The following is a 23741-nucleotide window of genomic DNA, read 5'->3' as shown; positions in this document are numbered from 1 at the left end:
TGAAGTCTTAATGCTTAAGGGGGTGGTCGTGCAACAGAGAAGGAGGCAGGTGAGTCAGGGTGCTGGGCAAGGCCAGTTTGAATCAACTATCCGTCTCCATTTCCCTATTCTACTTGCCAGGGAATTTTCCGGGCTCCTTACTGCCCTGCCTCATGAGGATGGCAGTGTTACCACAGCTCTGAAGTAACATGGACAGATCTTTTGTTTTCTAGAAAGCGTGCTCTGCAAGCTTGAGCACTAAGTCATCATTACTTGGCACTCTACCTTTTGCCTAGTTAGTGCCTTTGTTATGTGCGCCAGCCCACTGGGTACAGCAGACAAAGATCCCCTGAGGTTAGGGCTGGATCCCCCACTGTTTCTAAAACTTCATAAGCTGAGCCATAAGGGACACTTGCTGAAGTGTGCGAGTTTGCAAATTTTGAGAAAGTCTACATTTGTGCATTTTTAACAATACACTGTTTTAAAGTTTATTTTTTAGTGAAATCTAGTATAAGGGATTTGCTTTATTAAAATTTTTTCTTGTAGATCATAAAACTATTGAAATAATGTTCATTCCATCAGTGACATTTGTTGCAGAATTATAGCTTTTATTAGTTACTAGTTTACACTAGTTTATATTTACTATCAACTTATAACTTCAGAACTGGATTAGAAATAAAAGCATCAGCATTCAACGAACAAGGAAAAGGTGATAATCTCTGCCATTTTTCTTTAACGTGTACATGTTCAGAATTCTTGTTTTAGAAAAAAATAATAAACATTTTTATAATTGAGAAAGGCCTGGACTGGTACAGTTATAATATAGTATAGTAGAAACTTTTAAAATGTCTATTCTGAAATTAAACTTATTTTAGAACCAAAAAGAAAATTTGATAGTGGCAATTAAAAAAAATAATGAACCTATGCCTTTAATGTTGTCTCTTGTTTTATGTGCAAGTCCAGAAGATAATGAGGAAGAAAATCAGTTTAATAATTGGACAGATTAGTGATGCTAACGGGTTCATATGAATGATTTGGGTTCATATATGGACAGATTAAAGGATGGTAGAAGCATAAATCTTACTGACACAGAAAAACCTTAGGGAGTTTGAGGACTTGAGTAAGAGTGGAGACTCTAAACTGGAGCACTACTGACTGCAGGGCTTGTAGGTGCTGCAGACAGGCTTGATGCTTTGAAATGCCTAAATAGCTTCAACGTAGTTGGCTGGGAGCATGCCGGTCCTGCCAGTCCTCTGCACAGTGCCGTACATCCAGCCTTCATCAATAGCTTGAACATTTACTATAGCATCTCCATCTTTGAAGGACACCTCATCAGCATCAGCAGCCATATAGTCATACATGGCACGGAAGATCTTCTATTTGTGAAGATGGAAACAAGGGGAAAATATATTAGATTTGCAACCGTTAACCCAAACACCCAACTTCAGGTCTCTTATCACTTGCTCCAGAAATTAAGTTGCCTCAGAGAGATGTGTAACCACCACCAAGAAAGTAAAAAGACAACCCATAAAATAGAAGAAAATATTTGCAAATCATATTGTTAAGGGGTAACTATCCAGAATATATAAAGAACTTCTACAATTCAATATCAAAAAAAAGTGGGGGATCAAAAGATCTGAATTCTCCAAAGAAGTATACAAAGAGCCAATAAGGACATGAGAAGATGCACATTGCAACTAGTCATCGGGGAAACACAAATCAAAACCACATTGAAATACCACTTCACACGCAGCAGAAGGTGACAATCAAGAAGACAATAACAGATGTTGGAGCAGATGGGGAGAAATTAGAACCTTTATAAACTGCCGATGGGAATGTAAAATGTGTAGTTTGAAAAACAGTTTCGGGAGCTCCTCCCACGTTAAAAATAGTGTCCCCATAGAACCCAGCAGTTCCACTCCTGGGTCTCTACCCAAGAGAAATGAAAACACATGTCCGTACAGTGACTTGTGCACACATAGTTATTCATAGTGGCACCACTCATACGAGCCAAAATTGAAAACAACTACAATGCCCACCAAGGTGAATAAATTTTACAAAAGTGCTATTTCCATACACTGGAAATACCAATATTATTACCAATATTACTTCGTAATAAAAAGGAACGAAGGACCGATGTATGATACAACATGGATGAAATTTAAAACATTAAGTAAAAGAAGCCAGTCACAAAAGATCACATGTTGTATGATTTCATTTTTATGGAATGGTAGTACCTACATGCAGAAAGTACTTCAGTGGATGCCTACGTAGCACTGGGTGGAAGGCAGAGGGCGGAGGGAAAGGCTCATGAGGGGGGGTGATGCTGATGGATACAAGGGTATTCTTTAGGGTGATGAAAACATTCTAAAATTACATTATGGTCACGTTGAACAACTGTACAAATGAGTTTTGTTGAACAAAAACTCATTGGACTTGTACACTTCAAATGACAAACTTCATAGTATATTAATACTATGGATATGTATGTGTTCGTAAAAAAATGTGCTATTTTATATGTGGCCATTTATTCCCTTTGGAGGGGGACATTCATGTTTTGGAGAAGATTTGCACCATAATAATGGTGCAAACCATTAATAATATTGCAGATATAGCTCTCATTTTGGCAATTTGGGAGCATACCAGTAGTATGCTATAGTAGTTTACAATTTGCTTTTTTTTTTTTTTTTATAAATTTCCTCTTCTGGGAGCACTCTTGCTTGTTGGTCTGGAAAACTCCTGATCATCTTTAAGACCCATCTTGGGCCTCACCTCTCTGGGGAGGTCTTTCTTTTCTTTTTCTTTTTTTTTTTAAAGATTTTATTTATTTATCTTTAGAGGGGAAGGGAAGGAGAGAGGGAGAGAAACATCAATGTATGGTTGCCTCTCATGCATCCCCTGCTGGGAATTGGCCTGCACGGAACTGGTCTGCAACCCAGGCATGTGCCCTGACTGGGAATCGAACCGCGATGGTCTGGTTTGCAGGCCCGTGCTCAATCCACTGAGCTACACCAGCTGCTTTTTTCCATGAAGATTTATAATTATTTAAGATCCATTTTTGGAGTTTATCTTTCTTTTTTCTATCCCCATGCTAAATCCATATTTAATTATAATAGCATTATATATATATATATTATTCTATCATGGTTAAGTCCTTCTTACTGTCATTTTCAATATTTATTTGATTATTCTTGCCCCTTTACTCTTTCAGATAAATTTTAGGATAAACACACAAAATTTTTAAAAATGCTATTGGATAGGAATTGCCTTGAATTTATGGATTTATTTTAGGAGACATGATAACTTTACAAGATTTTCTTCCTGAAATATAATGGCTCTCAATACTTTTTGGAATCTCCATTTGCATCCTTTAGTAAAGATAGTTTTCTTTGTACAAGTATTTATTTCCTAAAGAATTATGTTTTTATGATACTATGAATGCCATCCAGGGTCTTAAACAGAATTTTAAATTAACTGGTTGAGCCCTGGCTGATGTGGCTCAGCAGACTGAGTACCAGCCTGCGAACCAAGGGATCACCAGTTCGAGTCCTGATTGGCGCCCATGCCTGGGGTGCAGACTGGGTCCCCGGTTAGGGGCATATGAGAGGCAACTGATCGATGTTTTTCTAACACATCGATGTTTCCCTTTCTCTCGTTCTTCCTCCCTCCCCCTCTCTCTAAGAAATATAATAAAAAATAAAGTAGTCTGGTGAATTGTGAACATGATTTGACTTAACTCTTTAATATATATTAATAGGAGAGGTCTAAGATGTGACATGTATTATTCACACTGATATATTCTTTTTTTTAAATTTTATTTATTTATTTTTAAGGGGAAGGGAAGGAGAGAGGGAGAGAAATATTAATGTATGGTTGCCTGTTGTGAATCCCCTGCTGGGAACTGGTCTGCAACCCAGGCATGTGCCCTGACTGGGAATCAAACTGTGACCATGTGGTTCACAGGTCGGTGTGCTTAATCACTGAGCTACACCAGCCAGGGCCAGACTGCTATATTCTTGAAGAATGATTCCAAGTAGCACAGGTTTTAGTTTAGTAGGTGGGACCAAAGAGCCCAAATTTGTGATAAGCTAAATCATTTGCTTTAGGGTTTTTTAAAAAAATCATTGAATAGTGCTTTTATAAAAAAATAATTTTCTTGTTAGTTTTTTTGAGACAGGGAAGGGAAGGAGAAAGAGAGAAAGAGAAATATCAACGTGAGGGAGAAACATTGATTTGTTGCCTGCCGTAGGCGTCCTGACTGGGACCAAACCTGCAACCCAGGCAGGTGCCCGGACCAGGAAAAGAACCTGTGACCTTTCAATTTGTAGAATGACTCGCAGTCAACTGAGCCACACCAGCCAGGGATGAATAGTGCTTTTTAACCATAACTTTGTAATGAAAGTTTTCTGATATTACCATTAACCTGAGATGTGTAGAGGGGAAAAGCATTATAGAAAACCAGTTTTCATTAAAAAACCCAGAACACCTATAATTACTTTTGCACATATCAAAAAACAAGAACGGTTTGCATGACCCTTTGTCATTACTCACTCCAGCAGTAGATGGGTGAGACGGGATGGAGGACACCGTCGTCTGCTGCGTGGCAACCGAAGACGATCGTTGTTGGGGGAGCTCGGTGGTTTTTGCGTGTTTGTAAGCTGAAGGGAAGGAAAAACAGTTTGTAAGAAGAAACCATGGGCAGATATCTCTAAATCTACGTTTAGCAGCTCGGTCATGCTGTCTTTTCCCCCACTTTAAAAATAATGATTTCTAAGAAAGGAGAAATGAAAAGGACATATTTAACTCATGTGCCCCTCCGTGATTCAGGAAGAAAGATTATATATGTATAATCTTATAATATACATTTTTCTCAAAGCATCTCTTCTAGTAAGTGCCAGTGTGCTGCCTGGTCATGTGGTCGGTCAGCGCCATCGGCTCGTACCTGATGAGGTTGCAGAGAAGAAGATGCCGCTGTTGCTGTATGTGGACAGGTGGTGGTCGGCAGCCTCTGAGTGCTCAGACTTCTCCTCGCCACCACTGATGCTCAACGCACTGGCCGACCGAGACTGCTCCCGGCTCCGGCGCTGAGCTTGGGCTGGGGCGGGGGGTGAGATTTTGAGAGGGAGCAGAAATGAAATTTTGATGGCAGTAATCTCTAACAGTAATTGAATCTTCATTGGTTTTTGTTTGTTACCCAGCACGGTCTTAAGTAGATTTCCATGGATGAAACCCTCAAAACTCTTATGACATATGGCATCATCCTCCTTTTCTAGGTCAGAGTTTAAGTAAATTACCAAAGGGCGGGGAACAGTTCAGTGGTACAGCCAGGCTACCAAGCCCAGAGTCTGCCCTGAGATCAGTCCTTCCCACCACGCAGCCCCTTATCTTGGCTCACTCAAACGACAGTAATATTTACATTCAAACTCCACCTCTGACTTCTCCAGAAAAGTCCCCCTAACCTCCCTGTCAATGTAGATGCCCTTTGTCTGTGCTCCCACGATCATGTCCAGACCTTCCAAACTGCACTGTCAGGGTGTGAGCCCCGATCTACTCTTCCGTCTTTGGCAGCGGACCAGAGAGTGGAGCCTTTCAGGACAGGCACTGCGTCTTGTTTTACTTTTTACCATGAATAGAAGGCACACAGACATGCATGTGTTCTCCTGTGTTGAATGACTAATCTTCCTTGACATAAAGGAGTTTTCCGAAAGTTACTGAAGGTTAAATCCATTCTCTCTTCCCTTTGCCTATGCATTTTTTCATTATTTCTGTAATAGAAAGATCTGCTACCCCTTTTTTCTTTAGGAAAAAAAATAATGGGGCCTGATGGAGACTTACACTGAAGCAATGAAACTTGTCTAGAAAATAAGTTTGGCCCACTCGTCAAGGTGTTTTTACGCTGAAGGGGCAACTCGGGAAACTGCAAACCCCAGAGCAGAGGAACTTCAGGAAGCCATGACACTAGCCCACTAAATGGGGACATTCAGTTGCAATCCTATCCTGGCCTCACATACCATTAATCATGTGCAAGCTTCGGGACTGAATGTTGTCTTCTGCCGGGTCGTAGTCGAAAACTGAGCCAGGATTAGTACGCCAGACACGTAAACCTGAAAGGGAGATTATGAAGGCTCAGAGCAGGGGCTCTTGGATTCTCAGTAACTTGGAAAGGGAGGTACAAACTTAATCACAGGAGGACTGAGTAACACCAGTTGAGCTTAGGTTCTAGTCATGTTTTCTCTTCAGAGGAGATTGAAGGATAAGGTAGAAGAGAGGTCAGGTTTGCAAACTGTAAATGAATAAAGATTTTCTTTCATACCTAATGAGAGTGCAGATTGGGGTCTTTATCCTTTGCCTTGATATAATATCACTTCTGTTCTTCTACCCCCTTAACTTAAAGGTAATTTCTCCCCCTAGCGCTCAGTCACCTGTAATAGTTTCCTGATCCTGGTCATTTCGCTTTTGTTCCATTTCTACCACTTTTCTCTGAATCCCTCGGTAGTTAATGTCACTGAAGTCCTGTGTGTTCTTCTTTACTCGTTCAGTGATGGGGTCTGTCACCACTGGTGTGAAGCAACCCTTGTGCTTCTCAAAGTCTTCATGATATTTCACCTGAAATGTCATGAATTTGCTTTGTGAAAATGGGATGGTGTGATCATTTCCTTTCTCCCACATTCCCACGGGCTGGCCATCTAATCGGAAAGGGTTCCCGACTCACTGTGGAGATGTGGCGTTGGGTCTCCCTCACCCGCCTCATTTCAGGGGTGTCCAAGACAAAGGCGGCTCTGCCTTGTATTTGTTTCCGGAAGCTGTCAGAATAAAGAACCTGACAGAGGAGAAACCATGAATGAATATAGGTCACTGTGCTGTCCTCATTCTGAAGCCTCAAAGAACCTTTCAGACAGATGGAGACGGAAGGAGCTGGGGTGGGAAGCTGAGTTGACTGAAGGGACCCAGCAAGACCCGTGACTCATGGTGGCACAGGTTAGCATGAGGACGGTGGGCAGGGCTCGTGTCCAGGGAGAAAGGATCTGCTTTGACATTGAAAATGTAACATTCATTTTCAAAGGAGAAGAGGCACAATGTGATTTTGAAAGGAAAAGGAAGAAGTGGTCTCTTGCATTTGCTGGGAACTGTAGCGCTAACACGAGCATGTCGGATGGTACTTGGTGCTAAATGTGATACTGACACTTGAAAGAACTGTCCTTTCAAACAAGTGATCATTTTTTGTAGGTTTATGTCCAGATTTTATAAGCCAATATGCAAATACAGAAATACCTATGATGTCACCTGTAAGTGGAACCTAATCAACAAGACAAACAAGTGAGCACAATGGAATCAGAGACACAGAAATAAAGAACAAACTGACAGTGACCAGAGCGGAGAAGGGAGGGGAATAACGGGGAAAGATGGGGAAGGGGCAAGTCAAGGAACAGGTATAAAGGACCCATGGACAAAGACGCTGGAGGGGGGAGGACTGAATATAGGAGGAGAGGGTGGTTGGGGGGGAGAGTAAGGGAGGAAATGGGGACAACTGTAATTGAACAACAATTTACAAAAAAGAAACCTAAGTCCCCCCGACATGAAAAACCCAAAACATCAAAACCAGAGAAGGCGTCCATTGCAGAGTATTACCTGTTTCATAGCGTACCATAAAAATAAAGGGAATCTGAAGGCTAGGGTTGTTAGGAAGTCAATGTGTTACAGTTGGTTACATAAAACTACCTCAGAGTAAAGTAAGGAGGTGAAAAAAACATTGGGAATTAACTTGTTATGTCTTAGTATGATCATTTGGAATTTAAAAACAGTTGTGTTAATTTTATTGTAAATTTCAGTAGAATAAAAAAGGTGTACATTTTTATGGTGTTAAAATGTTATTTTCCAAGATACTGCATTTCTCTTTTTTTCATTTTAGTGTGTTTTTTCAGTTGAATGAGAAAAGCACATTTTTATGATGTTAAAGTGTTATTGTCCAAGTTGTCTTGCATTCCGGGTTTTTTTGTTTTGTTTTTTTGTAGTCCTAGAAAATACCGAGCTAATGTTTTCTTGGTTGCGCTTAGCTCTCTCCATCTCTGGAGTAACAGGTGTCGGAGTTGCTTTTCTCATATTTTCTTTGTACAAAACCTAGAGGAGCCAAGAGAGCATCCAGACATCAGAGCGCAGAAAACCGTTTCTGAAAATCATCATCTAGCTGGTGTTACGGCTCAATTATATCACACTGCATAAGAAACACTTCAGGAAGATGAAGCCATTAAAAAGTTATTGTATGAAGCAAAAGGTGAAGTTTGGGCTGGAGGGGTTGGCTGGTGGTTTTCAGTGGGTAAAGAATAATTTTAATAGATAAACGAAAGTGTGGGGAAGACTGTGAGATGAATTAGTGGTATAACCATGTTTGCCAGGCTTGTTAAAAAGTGTAACCATTTCTTTTCTTTTCTGAAATACCGAGCTAAAGTTTTCTTGATTGCGTTTGACTCTTTCCATCTCAGGGGTCATGGGTGTGGGGGTCGGTTTCCCCAGGTTCTCTTTGTATGACACCTGTGAGATACAAAGTTGGAGCCAAAGTCACTAGGAGGCAATTTTCAGGCTGTTAAATATAATGCAATTTGGGGAAGAAAATTCCATGTTTAATCTATTATTATTAGTGAGAATAGCTCTCAAGAAGAAAGCTTAAAAAATGGTTAATGGCAACGCTAAGTGTAGTATGTCATTTAGAAGAGGTGCTAAAGAACTGGCATTTTGCTTGTTTTTAACCTGGGATGGAGTTAGGAGCAGGCCAAACTGCAGGGGTTACTTTGCAAAATTAAAAGCGCTTCCGTTTCTCAAGACAATACCGAGCTAATGTTCTCTTGATTGCGTTTGACTCTCTGCATCTCTGGAGTGACAGGGGTTGGGGTGGCTTTCCCCATATTTTCTTTGTACAAAACCTACACGAGTCCAATGGATCCACAAAGCCAAAAAGAAAAAGAAAAGAATTACAGTCACCAAAAGATTAAACAGAATAGATAACTTGTTAGGAGGCACAGGGTGCCAAAACATTTGGGCAGTGAGGTTAGACAGAAAGAAATAAGCTTCCAAAGGAAGTTGTTGTGGCAGTTCCAGCAAGACACACGTTCTCAGGGCGGGACCCTGCATTGACACCCTTGCAGCCTGCAAGACAGAACCGTGGGGTGCCCTGGGGGAGGAGGGGCTTCCTTTACTCCCCCCTCGTCTATGAATTTCAAGCCCTTAACAAATCATCTGAACAGGACTTAGGGGCCTGGGCTTGCATACCGCTGAGACGGTTGAGGCTGCTCCTGATTTCACAGTGGGGACACTTTTAAACTCATATAGATACTTCAGTAAAAACATGTGCCCTCAAACAAGCAAAGGATTTTTCTCTTTTTTCCTTGCTATCATCTATGTTTTGCAGTTTGCTTTAGTTTATCCCAACATCGAACTTATCAGTAAGGGAAAATGTTTTCAGAAATTATATCACTATCATGGTAAATCAATAAAAATCATTAACATGTCATAACAAACCCTTAACTTCCATGCCTTTGCAGTGTCATTCTGGAGGACAGGGAAGCTTTGGGAAATGCCACCATAAAGGAAGACTTCTGTTAAAGTGGTGGTTCTCAAAGTGGGGTCCCTGGGCAGTAAGGTCAGCATCATCTGAGAACTTGCTAGAAATGTGCATTTGCTGGCCCACACCAGACTCAGAATGAGAAACAGTGGGGGCCGGACCCGGCAATCTGGTTTAACAAACCCCGGGTTACATGGGTGCATGCTCAGGTTGTCCGGAGCACTGTGCCGGCCACAGACAGTGCTGATGTGGGGGCCACGAGGTTCCTCACTACTAAGCTGAAGTCATCCCAACACAAACCCCAACCCCCACCCCAGTAATTTATCAACATACATAATGTCACAGAGCACAGGCTTACAGAAAATGGTTTACAAAGTTAGCAGTTAAAAACCATGAAAAAGACAAAAGAACAGAAAGAACAAAAATTGGTAAAACAGTTCAAGTGACACTTTCCTTTTTAAGTTAATTGATAACCATTTGCCAAAAACATTACTGAACCTTAATTTACGTCATTATTTCTGAGGGACAGAATGGATTATTTTCCCCAAGGTCTCTTTGTCTAAATCTGACAGGGTAGATTAGAACCTAAAGGCATGGGCACGAAAACCCACAGCTCTAATGTACCAGAAAGAGCCTCTTTCACACCTACCAGTGCCTCCTCCCAAATTTCACAGGTACACAAGACAAAGAGACCTTGGGGGTAGTGACTAGAGGGTAAGCTTGGGGACAGATGAGCAAAACAATACTTTATTGGAAAAATCTGTTACTTCCTGATATTAGAATTTTAAATTACAGATTAAAGCAATCTTGTTATTACGGGGTTAAAGATAAGAGTAACCCTATAGGAAAAAAGGATAAATGTAATAAAGAAATTCACAAAATTTAAGCTGTTTTTAAAAGGTAGGATTAATATGTATTATTTTAAATCATTAAAGAGTAGTCTTTTTTTTCTTTTCTTGCCAAAGTACCGTGCTAATATTTTCTTGATTGTGTTTGACTCTCTCCATCTCTGGAGTGACAGCTAAAGGGGTTCCCTTGCCCATGTTCTCTTTGTATAACACCTGTGTGATGAGAAAGCATCCAGAAAACAACCATAAGTACCATTTTGTTTGTTGTGAGATTTTTAAGGGTGAGTTCAGCTCCTTTGTTACCAAATTACACAGTAGTCTAAGAAGCCAGGAGTCATATACCACGAACTACTTTAACAGCAGTCATTCCTGCAACAGGGAAACACCTCTGGGGTGCAAAGACCTCAGCTGCAGCCGGTAGGGGGGTGGGTAATGCTATTGGAGTTATCCATGTTATTTTCTCATCTCTAAGAGCATGGCACCTCATAAACAATCAGGTGGGGATTTAAGATGGTTAGAACTCAGTTTTATTGTTATCCAAGCAAATTAAAATATAAGGTCATTTATTTAAAAGATTATTTTAAAATACCAGATGGAATAGAAACCAGAATTAACTGAAATTTAAAAAAAAATAGAGTCAATAGTAGTATCATAGAAATGCAAAAGTCCACCTGTCCTTTTACTAAGTGAGATATATTAGAAGCAAAGGGATCAAAATGGGTTTAAAAAATATATATATATGTTTAGTAGTGATTTAACTATGAAGTTAAATGGCATCTCTTTTCCCTTTCTGTCCGAAATACCGAGCTAAGGTTCTCTTGATTGTGTTTGACTCTCTGCATCTCAGGAGTGATGGAGACTGGAATTCCTGTCCCCACGTTTTCCTTGTATAGCACCTGTATGACAAGAAAGCATCCAGAACAGAGACAGCAGTCAGCCACTTTCCCCCTCTGTGGGGCAGGGGAAGCAGGGGGGCAAAGAGGAAGAGGGTGAGTCGAAGGAAGGGAAGTTCCACAAGCTTCTAGATTCAACTTGGATGAGCCTAGAGACATCCTTAAAAGCAAGGGAATGCAGGAAAGAGCAGTGAAAACTAAGAGATAAGAAAGTTTTATAATCCGTGTTGGTTGAACTAATCCCTGCAGCTCCAGCCATGGGTAGCACCACAAAGGGGAACAAGTAGGCTTTCTCAGCTTGTTATGAGGAGGGGAAGAAATTAAACGGGCAAGAGAGAGAAAGAAAACCAAGGAAGTTATTTTTGGTTTGGAAATGTTATGAATAAACCACATAAAGACACTTGGGTTTTATACACATTGCATATATGAAGATACGTACACACACAGCTTCTTTCGCTGACTTTCAAAAGAAGTTCAAGTACTTAATTTTTAGTTTGGGTGAACATGTTGGGAAGAATTAATCATTTTTAAGGTGAAAGAGAGTAATGACAAGATGCAAAAAATAATAATATTAATAATAAAGAAAATTTAAAAAATAAACTTGAAAACATTTGTACAAATACCAGCAGGGACAGGGAAGGTTAGGACAGGAAATGAGGCCCACAGTCTGACTGTCGCAGAGTACACTTTTGTAAGATTATGTTCAGGTCAAATTTGCCAAAGCAGGGTAAATGTGGGTGCTTAGGCATTGGGAATGTTATGCTTTTAAAGCCTGGGATACAATATTCAACACATTTTTTTAAGTCAAGTGATCATATTAATGTTTAAACAAAATGGGGAATCTAACTCATAGGAAATGGTAGCATTAAGTTGCAAACGAGGCATGTCAAAGTTTTTATTGGGGATAAGTTAATTAGATTTTTAAAATATTTTTTAAATAGTTAAGAGATTTTTTTTTCTTTTAAATACCGAACTAAAGTTTTCTTGATTGTGTTTGACTCTCTCCATCTCTGGAGTGATGGGAATCGGAATCCCCTTCCCGAGGTTGTCTTTATATAACACCTGTACAACACAAGAAAGCATCCAGGAAAAACAAGAGCAGTCAACACAGCCCTTTCCTCTCTGTCTTGTAGGGAACCCAGTACGAGACTACGACATTGAACAGGAAAGACAACTTCACCAAGTCAAGCACAGATTGGACGAAAACATGTGCCGTACATCCTCGGCTAAAGTGCCAGAGTATCTGACACGCAAATTTTAGTCTAACTCTTATATTAAATGCTTCTTTCCTGTATTAGGAAATTAAAAAAATACAAATGCTAATTTCATAAGAGCACTAAAGTGCTTAGTGTACAATCGGAAAAAAATTTTAAAGAAAGATTATTATTTTAAAATTAGAGTGGCAAATATTTATTTTCCCTACACAGAACATCTGGTTTACATAATAATAGATATTTAAAACCCCAGGCCAAACCTATGCAATGTGGCAAAATTGGTCTTTGCTGAGTAAATTCAAATTGTGGTGGTGGTCAAGTCTGCAAGTCACAGTTTGAACGCACAGCACTTTCTTTCCCATAGTATCATAAAGACTTCACACACCACCGGACAACTTACCTAAATGCAACTTGTCTAAAAGTTAACACAGAAGCTTACTTTAAAAAAGAAATTCTCCAGGATCATTAGGGTGATCGAGATCTTAAATAGTTATAAATAATAATATACTTACTCTAATGTAGAAGAAAATAATTGAAAATAATTTTGAAAAATTAATGCAAGCTTTTGCAAAGGAAAGAATAATAATAATAAACTCATGAGGAAAACAGTGACTATAAAATTCCAAAAGTAATATTAATTGACATTGAAAATTTAAACCAAATCGAAAGATTGTTAGTAAATAGTAATTAAAAACAAAGGAAAACAAATTTTAAATACAGTGGGATTTATCAGGGTGATCACTTTGTAAGCTATATACATGTCTAAACACTATGCTGTATACCTGAAACTGATATAATGGGATATGTCAACTGTCGCTGAAAAATTAAAAAATATATTTAAAAAAGACAATGGGACCTTAAAAAGTTATTAATCTAGTTATGTGAAAGAATCAAACTTTAAGATAATATTTAAACTGATAATAAAAAATGTTTTGGGTCAAACTTCTTCCTATCCCCCTTAAAAAAAAAATTCAGGTAAGGCCCTGGCTGGTATAGCTCAGTGGATTGAGTGTGGGCTGCAAACCAAAGGGTCACTGGTTTGATTCCCAGTCAGGGTACATGACTGGGTTGCAGGTCAGGTCTCCAGTGAGGGCCATGTGAGAGGCAACCACGTTTGATGTTTCTCTCTCTCTCTTTCTCTCTCCCTCCCTTCCCCTCTCTCTAGAAATACATACAATTAAAAAAAAAAAAACACGTACACACTTTAAAAAAATCTAGCTAAGTTTTCCTAATAACATTTGATTGGGTTTGATTCAGATTTTTATATCTGAATCTAAAGTCCTTCTGTAGATGTTGCACATACTCTTTGAGGATTATAGGTTTTCAGCAATAATAATACAAGAGAAAATAACATTAAATATGAGCTTATGATCTGACTTGTGTGCTAAAAACAAATCAGAAGGTTTGAATTTATAATTCATGGAATGGATTGCTTAGGACAAATATCAAGATGAGATTTCCTTGGGTCCTGATACCAACCCATTTTCTTTCTTGGTACTGCTGTTTATCCAGACAGGATTTAGGTTAAGGTAATCCCTGTTCCCAAACAAAAGCCACTATTTTTACATGGAGCCTCAATCCTGTGTCTTTTCTTGTAATGCTAACCCAGAAACACTGAATAAAAAGACTTCGAAATAAATAAGAGCTATAGTGTTTGGGGTTGTTCTGGACATTAGTTAACTTCAAAAGTCCCAGTAGTAACATAAAAGGTGAAAAGAAAAGGGAGGGAACCAATTAAAAGTTTTAAGGGACAATTACAGAAAGTATAAAATGTTAAAATCAAATAGGTGTTAAAGATCTAGAAAACAGAAGGATTCAGTTGATGAGATTAAAAAAGAATTTGTTAAACTGATATTTTTAAAGAGACTCATAAGTTTGGATTTATAGAAAGTTATTATTTTTTTAATATGAAGTTAAAGGAGCTTCTGTCAAATACCGAGCTAAAGTTTTCTTGATTGTGTTTGACTCTCTCCATCTCAGGAGTGACAGGTATGGGGGTCCCCTTGCTCAAATTCTCTTTGTACAATATCTGTGTACACAAAACCAATAATTAAATCAGCCTGGACCCATCTTTTAGGTAGATGTAATCTTTAAAATAGTCTAAAAGTATTTTTGTTTGTTTTCATAATTATGTAAAAAGGCCTAAGTAACTTTAAGAAACAGAACAACTATAGGCCACCTTTGGACATTTAGTCACACACAGTACGATGAATGTCTCTCAGTAGCACTGATGCAGACATAGTGGCCTGGATACAGGCCAAAGTCCTTTACTTACATGGACCTTCTCTCAATGACAGAGGGATCAGACCTTACCAAATAGCATTCAAGTTAACTGAAATTAATATCCATAATGAGTTTTTGGTAACTCTAATTTGGATATTAGGGAACTCTATTTCACTAGGGAATGAAAGAGAGAGGCTTGGGGGAATAAAATAAGTATTAACAAATATTAAAAGCTAAATAAATAGTAGCTTTCAATGATCCCGAAACTATTCCAAAGGAAAGCTCAGTTATATCCAGTGTGGCATACAAAAATAGTTAAGTCAAGGAAATTTGTGTCTCTGAGTTACTAAAGATTGCTATGTTGTCTTTTGAACGAAAATATTTAAGAATCACATTCTTTTAAGAAAAGCTACAAACACACACACAAAAATTAAAGTCAGAATAAATACCACTAAAATTCTACTTAACGTTGACCTTTTAAAGGCATGTTAGATTTTACTTTTGACATTTACCCCACCAGTTAGAAACACCCATTGTTACTCAAGGGCGATGTGAGGAAAGAAACACTGAGTATTACAGGCATTTAAAGAAACTGATCAATGCTATGTTTTAAGGAAAACAGTTAAAATTTCACACCAGAACTAAAGTAAATACTAAATTAGATTTAGATTGAAACTGAGATAATATTTGGTATCATTATTTGAATATGAATTTAGTAGTTTTATAGGAAGAAAAATCAGATGTTTGTAATGTGTTAAAATCTAGTTTTAAATAAGAATTAAGGGGGTTTATTTCTGTCCCCTAAGAAATACCGAGCTAAAGTTCTCTTGATTGCGTCTGACTCTCTCCATCTCTGGAGTGATAGCTGTTGGGGTTCCTGTCCCCAAGTTTTCTTTGTACAAAACCTGTGAGATACAAGAAAGTACCCAGAAGACATTCAAAATGAGCACAATGATTAAGGAAGGGAGAAATTTAAAGGAAGGGAGAAATGTGTGAGGGGGGAGTTCTTTAGTGATAATATTTAGTAAGGATAGTGCTTTTACTTCCAACTTCAATAAACTCTACAATGCTAATTCTGACAATAAAGAAGTACAATGGAAAGCACTGAGTTATAGGATATGAGTATAGTGACGAGGAATCTGGCATTAATGTTACTTACAGTATTTCACATCTAAGTGCTCACACTTGTCAGTTGCTGAAAGTGTTAAAGTACCATCAGGAAAGTGAGTCACTGTGTGTAAGTCCCAATAATTTAGGTCAGGTAATAACACACACACACGCACAGACACACACAGACAAAAACACACACAGAACTGTTGTTAAGATGTTACTTTTCAAAAAAGGATGACGGGTTATTCTGGTAATTTTTTAATGGGAAATGGAGTTTCTTATTTGATATAATTATAAATACCGAGCTAAAGTTCTCTTGATTGCGTTTGACTCTCTCAATCTCGGGAGTGACAGTGGTTGGAATGCCTGTTCCCAGGTTTTCTTTGTACATAACCTGTAGGAGATAATTAGAACACCCAAGAAGGTAAAATGACCGCAAATCCTGTGTATTACAGTCTCGTGTCTGCTACTTGGTGGAAACTCATAAAAATAATCTCACTTTCAAATATGACACTCAAGGAATAGGGAAAAGAAATTCCACAAATATTCACCTCTGTCTTCAAAAGTAGTAATTTTACTACCTTGAAAACTGCCCACTAAATTGTATATTTTCTATAGTTAGCACTTAGCGGGTTCCTGAAATGCACTAAATAGTAATAAATTCAACAATGAAAAATAATTTATTCTGTATTATCTTGTCTTAGTGCCTTTAATATTTCCAATAAATAGAAATCTATTTAACTTAATATATAGGTTTCTTGGTTTAAAACTTTCTAATTACGCGATTACTCTATTCCTTGAAGTTTACTGAGAATTTTCTGTTTGCTTTGTATTTTCTGCTAAAAATTCCTAAGTGGCCACTAGTCTGTAGGGACCCTTAATGTGAGCAGGCTCACGGGGTCTACTTCTTCAGGAGGGGCATCTTTCCCTGAAATTTTTACTGGTGATTGCTGGTCACGTAAACTGGTATTTTGCTAATGTGGGTAAGTCCCTATTTGTTAGGGGCAGTATCAGAGGACTGTACATTTTCATGAAGAGTGAGAAGCTTCCTGAACCTCTAGCCTCCTTCCTCTTAACACTGAATGGTAAGCATGTTTAGCCTAAAGGAATGAATGAACTCTTTTAAAATGGATGGATTCTATAGTGTACTTGCACCTGAGGTGGGAGCAACATGACAATTGAGGGTGTTTTGTCACAGATGATGTCCTAAAAATCACCGACCAACTAGTGTTGACATTACAAGGAAACCCTTAGGGATCATTAAAGTGGACTGTCTTGTACAAAGTTACGTTTCCTTACCCAGCAAGGCAGCAGAACTGACTGTGGGCAGCAGAACAGAAGAGAGTCCGAAAGGCATGTGCAATGAGAAGTGACAAAGAAGCTATGGGCGAGTTTTCTTGGATTAGTGGGACGCACTAAGGGAAGCTTCAAGCACCAGGAGGCCAGAGTGTAAGCAGGAAGTGAGAGGGAATGAGGTCTAAATAACAAGATTGACATGCAAAAGAAGTATCAAGTGTTTTCTAATGGAAATGAAATGTGAATTCAGTCCTCCAGGGACTAGAACGATCTCTAAATATAAGGTCTTCACCTTTTATCAGCCATAAACTATTACTCAAACTTCACAGTCTCTTGCTAGTGTCCAGCAGTTGCTTATAATCTGTTTATGGATGAGAATGTGTGTGCACGTGCACCTGAAATTCCTGTTAGAGAACAGGCCTGACATACAATTTAGCCTTGTAGGTAGATGACGGCTAGCACCTTAAACACACACTGCATTTACAAGGAGAGAGCAGAGGACACAGGACAAGGAATCTTCGAAGAGAGGGGAGAAGGCTACAGAGACTTCACAAGACTACCTAGGGTCTTCCGGACGACGGCGAATGTCCTGAGATATATACACATGCACATGCACACATACATGGACATGTAAACATTATTTCATATTACTTTCATGTTTATATGTACATCTTTGGGTTAACAAACTCGAGATCATCTCAACCTTATGACTACTGTTGGCACATTTCAAAATTGCAGGCATGATGATGAATCAAGAAGCCAAGCCCCTTCGGCTCCTTGATCATGTGAAGACTGAGGTGACTGATCTACTTTTGTAAATGGCTGTGCTCCCCTCAGGCCCACACCACCCCAAGGCATGGGAAGCCCTTGGTGGAAGGAAGAAGGGGTGAGGTGGAGCTAAGTAGCGGGTGGGATGGGACTGGTTGCACAAACGTATGCACGGCAAGCATGTGGGCCATTACCGAGCTAATGTGCTTCTGTGTCTCCTTGACACGTTTCACTTCTGGCAGGTCAGGGATTGGGGTTCCTTGTCCAATTGCTTCCTTATACTTCACCTGCAGATATAAAAGGGGGAACATGTGTGGTGTGTTTGATTAGTAGTCCCACGTTTTTAAAATCACTATTAGATAGCACCAGCTCTACGCTTAATTTGAATGGGGCCACATTCTGATATTGGGCCAGAGGAGAACAATGCCTAGGACAAGGACTCTTGGTTGCTCTCTTGTCCCTTTGGGGGCTCAGTAAGGGTGGGGCTCCATATTTCAACTGTAGCCCCTTCTCTTTTCTAAATACTTCAGCATTTTTATACCCAATAACTCATTTGATGAGGACAGATACATTCACATACATACAAGTTGTCAGGAAAAAGTCCAGCCATTGTTAATACAATGAGAATGGTTTGCATGACATTAATGCAACCTGGCAGCCAAGGAGAGTGGACCAGAATGTGCATGTGTGAACAATGGCAACTTCACTGTACTAGTCAGTGGGGTGGTAGATGTCACTGAGTGAGCATGTGTACTGTGTGGCCATCACATTCAAAATGACTGAGTAGAGCAATGAATCTGCATCACATTTTGTGTTAAGCTTGAACATTCCTCCATGGAAACTATTCATATGATTCAGAAGGCCACAGCTATGGGCAACTGGTGATTGGCAGCTTCATCAGGGCAATATGCCCACTCATGCATCCCATCTCATGCACAGTTTTTCTGCAAAACATCAAATCATCCAGGTGACTCAGCCCCACTACAGCCAAAATTTGTGGCCCTGTGGCTTCAGGCTTTTCCCCAAACTAAAATCACTTTTGAAAGGGAAGAGATTTCAGACCATTGATGAGATTCAGAATAATATTATGGGGCAGCCGATGGTGATTGGGAGAAGTGTGTGAGGTCCCAAAGTGCCTACTTTGAAGGGGACTGAGGCATCACTGTCCTATGTACAATGTTTCTTGTATCTTCTTCCATAAAGGGCTCTGTTTTTCACATTAAATGGTTGGATACCTTCTGGAGAAACCTTGTATATCCAGGAAGGTTAATTCTGTGACTCCAACAAATTCCATTTTCTTACAAGTGACAAAGGCTCTCTACTTAAACTTTAGTCAGGCTCCTCTGAATCCTTGATTTTGGACATCAGCATTCATCTTTGCATTGCTCAATTTTAGCAAAAATCTTGATAAGTCGGTTTAGCCAGAATCTCCCTCCCTTGATATCTGATCACCCCGCACCAAATTCCTGACCCCTCGCCAACCCCCAGGCGTGGTCTGATCACCCTGGTCTGCCTCCAGGCAAGAATCTTGTTAGGTGGGTTTAGCCAGAAGCCTTCCTAGTTGAGATGTTTCCTCTGAGTAATTTTCTACCCACTGCTCTTCTCCCCCCCCAGCCCAAGCTCCCAGCTATAAATTCCCACTTTTCCTAGTTGTATTTGAAATGGAGTCCAGTTCTGAATAAATACAGGTTTTTATACTTGACCATCTGTTTGCTGCAACACAGGCCTCTCCCTGTTCCTTGTCTAACCTCCCTCAGGAAGGCCGCCCAGTCCCACACCGACTGTGAGATAACCTGACCACAGGCCTCGGTTTCAGCAATTTAGCTGCTTTTGGTGACAAAGGTTTGAGTGCAGCTCAGACATCAGTGTAAATTATCAAAGTGGGACAGAAAATTTCGGAAGTGAGTCCATGGTGGGCATCTTTACCGCACTAATGTGGTCCTGTGTTTGCTTCACTCTCATCATCTCAGGCGTCTTTCCGATTGCGGTTCCTGGCGAGAGGTCCTCTTTATATAAGACCTGGACATTCAGAATCAAGGCAGTGTTACACAGAAGGAAGGAGAACCCAGCTGTTCCTGGAGAAAGTCTAGGACACATGGCTTCTGTGAAAACAAAAGACACTAGAGACTGTCCTCAGGCGAGTGCCAGGGGGTCTGAGGTTCCCACGCCAGCATCAGGGACTCCAACACACAACATGGGCCACTTTCCAGATGCTGAGGGTTCTTTTAAGATTGTTATACCGTGTTAATGCAGAATGAGACCAACCAGAAAAGGTTGATTTTGAGAAAAACTTGCTCATATGAAACACAACACCCATTAAAGAAATATGAAGTTGGTCAGTTTTTGGTGGGGGGTGGATAACAAAAGAAATCACAAGGTCAGAAAGAAACCCACCTTCCTGGAGCAAGACAACACATGCTACTCATGTGTTACTCGTGGGATTAAAAAAATTAGAGAAAGAAGTTATTTTGTTAGCAGATTTAAGTTGTTATTCAAGTGGTCTTGGAATGATGATTTTAGAGCCGAGTATGTGGAATTTTAACAAATAACCACGAGCATGACCTGGGGAGGTTAGGTGTTGCCTGCATAAACATGAGGCTAGCACGTTTTTTAAAGCAGAGAGTGGAATTATTAGGTTAGCATCGAGTGGGATATAAACAGTAAATATACCGAGCTGAAATTCTTTTGATTTTCTTTAACACGCAGTATTTCTGGTGTGTCCTGAACAACTGTTATTTTTCCTTTACTGTTTTTAAGGTCACACTGGTATTGCAGCTATGAAGAAAGAGTAAATATCTTGTTAAGATTTCAACATTGTTTTATATATTTTTAATTATACTCTATTGTGTAAAGGAAGTTAAAATCCTGTATTTAAAAATATGTCTATACCACAATAGTCGCAATCTGATAGACAAAGGGAAATTCTTTAAAAAGAATTTTGAGGAAAGACTCATTTTTAAAAACCTTAAAACTTAGCTTTTAGGTTTTTTAAACCTATGCCAAAATAGGTTTTTTTAATAAAATGTATAACTTACCTAGAATTAACTTTGAAAAAGACAGATGCTGCCACTACAGAAAAATGGTGATAGTTCATATTCAGTGTCAGAAAGTGTCAGTGTTGGTGTCAGGAAGTCACCGACAAAGTGACAGGTGGGGCTTTCCTGCTTTGATTAGGGATTGAAATGTGCGGGGAGCCTGGAGGAGAACAGCGCAGGAAGAACGGCGTACTCATTTCTCTGACAGAGGGTGGGGGGTGGGGCTGCCCCAGGGCCCCACTGCAGGCAGGATGCCCGAGTGTGTGTGCCCAGAGGGGGTCTCCTTGTCCTGTTTCATCTCAGGTACCAGGGGGCTGTGTTGTAGATGCAACAAAAACTTACAAGGCTGAAGTTCTTTTGGTTCTCCCGGACTCTCTGCATCTCCGGAGTGTCCAAAACCGTTTCATAATATGACATGCCTTTCTCTGCATCTTCCTTGTACTTTTTCTGGAAATAGATTCCAAAACCAGGATGGTGAACACCGGAGGGATATGAACTAGTGGGACCTAAAATAGCCCTCTGCTCAGCAGAGGGAAAGTCTTTTGTATTTTCCTGACTGTGCAAGGATGCTCAGGAGTCATACAGCAGAGCTCTCTCTGTGAGCAAGCACCATGCCTTTTCTTTCCTGGAGAAGTGAGCCCAGGTATTTAATAGGACCCACTCTCATGGCAAAGCTGGCAGAGGAAGGTGCTGTTGGCTGGTCCACACGAGGGAGGTGACAGCCAGCAGGGCTCCTGGCAGGGAGACAGGGATGCCTACAGTGAACTGGATGGACCCAGACTCTGCAAAAGGCAGGTGGAGAAAAGCAGGAGGGTTATGGGCCATCAACAAGGCCCCTTGAGAGCCAGACTTAGCTGGTGACAAGGACATTTTTGCTGAGCCATGAGCAGGTGGTCGGGGCTGAGGGCTACAGGACTGAGCAGGCAGGTGGGACCAGCAGGCGCCTCCAGAACATCCCTCTGATATTGTAGAAACTGGCCTGGTCAGACTGGTGGCTCCACCAACCTGCCCTGGGGCCACCACCACAACCAGCTGACCAACCAACCGGCCAAAGACTGCTCTGAGCCAGCCACCACTTTTCATGGGCTTTCCCGCCCAGCCCACAGGGGCTGGTCTCCTCCCAGATACCTAGGCAGCCCATCCCCCAGGACCAAACTAATCATCCTCAGTCTTAAAAAGGTGGGACACTTAACTCTGCCTTAAAGCCTGGCTTTTCTTTTATGGCTTGTCACTAAGTCCTTCTACCTTTCTCTCTTTAACTCTACTTCTGCCACTTTTCAGGGAAGAATGGGTGTGCAGGGCTGAGAGTTGGGGATAGAAACTAGCTACTTTCCTAATGGGGATAAAACCATTTTTCTATGGTTTTATCTTTCTTTATCTTTCTCTATCTAAATCGTATTATACAGGGTGGGGGAAAAAGTACCTTTACAGTTGTGATTACACAAAACACAATTTACTCCTGTGTTCTTATTTATTAACTATTGCATTATTTTCCATACAAGCAACTGTAAACTTACTTTTGCTCCACCCTGTAAACAAATTACATTTATAAGTGTTGAAAGAGAACAACGAACGAGATGCAATTTGAACCAGTAAGAGATTTTGGCCTGAATTTTGTTCATCTAACAGGAAGCCAGTAAAAGCAGATTTCTGGAAGTAAAGGGCAGTTTACTGGGAACAGATGTTTTCCTTCAGGGAAAAGTCACTTGAAAGATTCTTCTTAGTTATGTAAATGTAAAAAGTGTTCTCCTGGTCCTGGGAAAAGGGTAGAAACCAGACCTCCTCTCCTCTGGCAAAAGCTGTTTTAACTGGTTTGCAGAGTTAGTGCTTGTTAGTCCCTAAGAGGGGTGACCAGTTTGCACAGGGAATTTAGGGGTATTCTGAGAGAAGGGAGTCCCGGACCTCCTGGCATGAAGGAGTATTCAGAATACTATTCTGAATTTGTGGGTCAGCTCACACTGCTTGCTTGAACCCCACATTGTGAAGTTTATGAGTTACAGAATACAAACTCCCCAATGGGACCCGGAAGCAGCTTTGTGGGCAGCGCAGCCCTGGCACTGCTCCATCATCACCCAGAGGAAGATCCTGACCTGAACTGGCCGTACTTTAGGTTTTGGGGAACTAGCTCAAGAGAGGCCTAGGAAAGCACACAAGAGCAGAGTAAATGAATTAATTCTCCCTGGAACAGGTCCGCATGCTGAAGCTGAGGTTTTCCTGAAAGATTAATTAACAAGTCAAGAGGCAGACAGGTTATTTGGCTGGTGAGCCTCTCTCCCAGCCCCAAGAATTCTGGCTTCCGTGGCTCCCCCAGTGGACACAACATGGTGGTTTGGGGCCCATGTAACTTTGCTGATGAAATTTTTCTCTACTCCCCAGCTCCTAAATAAAACATTCAGTTCTTCCTTTTGAATATATCTGCTTCCTAATCAAGCCACTAACTGGTGATAACTATATAGTTTATGTCTAATTTGATGACATAAAATTGTATGTTGCTAATAAAGTGTTTAAATTTATGATTCCACCAACCTGATTGCCATTAAGAGATCAGCTGTGAAGATTAAAAACAAATTAAACAAAACAGATATCCAGGGCCTACATCAGACTCACTATATTCAAAATTCCATGGTGGAACTGGGAAAGTCTGTACTCCTGGGTGTTTATAAGGCATCACCAGGCCAGATAACTACTGCTTTAGAACTCACTAATCAGAGGACAGAAAACAGTCCAATTCAGGGCTACTCAAATGAATTGTAGACTCCTGATATCGTGGAAGATTAAAGCAAATGGAGGCACATCATGGTGGAGGAAGGACATCCTGC

The 23741-nt window shown here is 40.2% G+C and overlaps 1 protein-coding gene across 1 annotated transcript in view; it reads right to left on the bottom strand.

Moving 5' to 3' along the window:
- Window positions 1-566: 566 nt before the first annotated feature.
- The window catches only part of NEB (nebulin), a 195660-nt gene continuing 172485 nt past the window's right edge, over window positions 567-23741 (bottom strand). The window contains exons 145-163 of the mRNA XM_053671780.1: window positions 21265-21369; window positions 20558-20662; window positions 19814-19906; window positions 18082-18174; window positions 16125-16217; window positions 15526-15618; window positions 14427-14519; window positions 12246-12338; window positions 11187-11279; window positions 10504-10596; window positions 8805-8897; window positions 8416-8508; window positions 8005-8097; window positions 6692-6799; window positions 6402-6585; window positions 5991-6083; window positions 4922-5074; window positions 4531-4637; window positions 567-1355 (exon numbers count right to left, since the gene is read on the bottom strand). Of these exons, the coding sequence (XP_053527755.1) occupies window positions 1182-1355; window positions 4531-4637; window positions 4922-5074; window positions 5991-6083; window positions 6402-6585; window positions 6692-6799; window positions 8005-8097; window positions 8416-8508; window positions 8805-8897; window positions 10504-10596; window positions 11187-11279; window positions 12246-12338; window positions 14427-14519; window positions 15526-15618; window positions 16125-16217; window positions 18082-18174; window positions 19814-19906; window positions 20558-20662; window positions 21265-21369 (2052 nt within the window). The 3' untranslated portion in view covers window positions 567-1181. The remainder of the gene's footprint in view (window positions 1356-4530; window positions 4638-4921; window positions 5075-5990; window positions 6084-6401; window positions 6586-6691; window positions 6800-8004; window positions 8098-8415; window positions 8509-8804; window positions 8898-10503; window positions 10597-11186; window positions 11280-12245; window positions 12339-14426; window positions 14520-15525; window positions 15619-16124; window positions 16218-18081; window positions 18175-19813; window positions 19907-20557; window positions 20663-21264; window positions 21370-23741) is intronic.

Source organism: Artibeus jamaicensis, unplaced genomic scaffold, assembly GCF_021234435.1.
Source record: "Artibeus jamaicensis isolate MK-2021 breed Jamaican fruit bat unplaced genomic scaffold, CSHL_Jam_final contig_1832, whole genome shotgun sequence".
In the NCBI taxonomy this organism is placed as follows: domain Eukaryota; kingdom Metazoa; phylum Chordata; class Mammalia; order Chiroptera; family Phyllostomidae; genus Artibeus; species Artibeus jamaicensis.
Note: the sequence above shows the minus strand (reverse complement) of the source record. Positions and strands in the feature narration are given on the sequence as shown.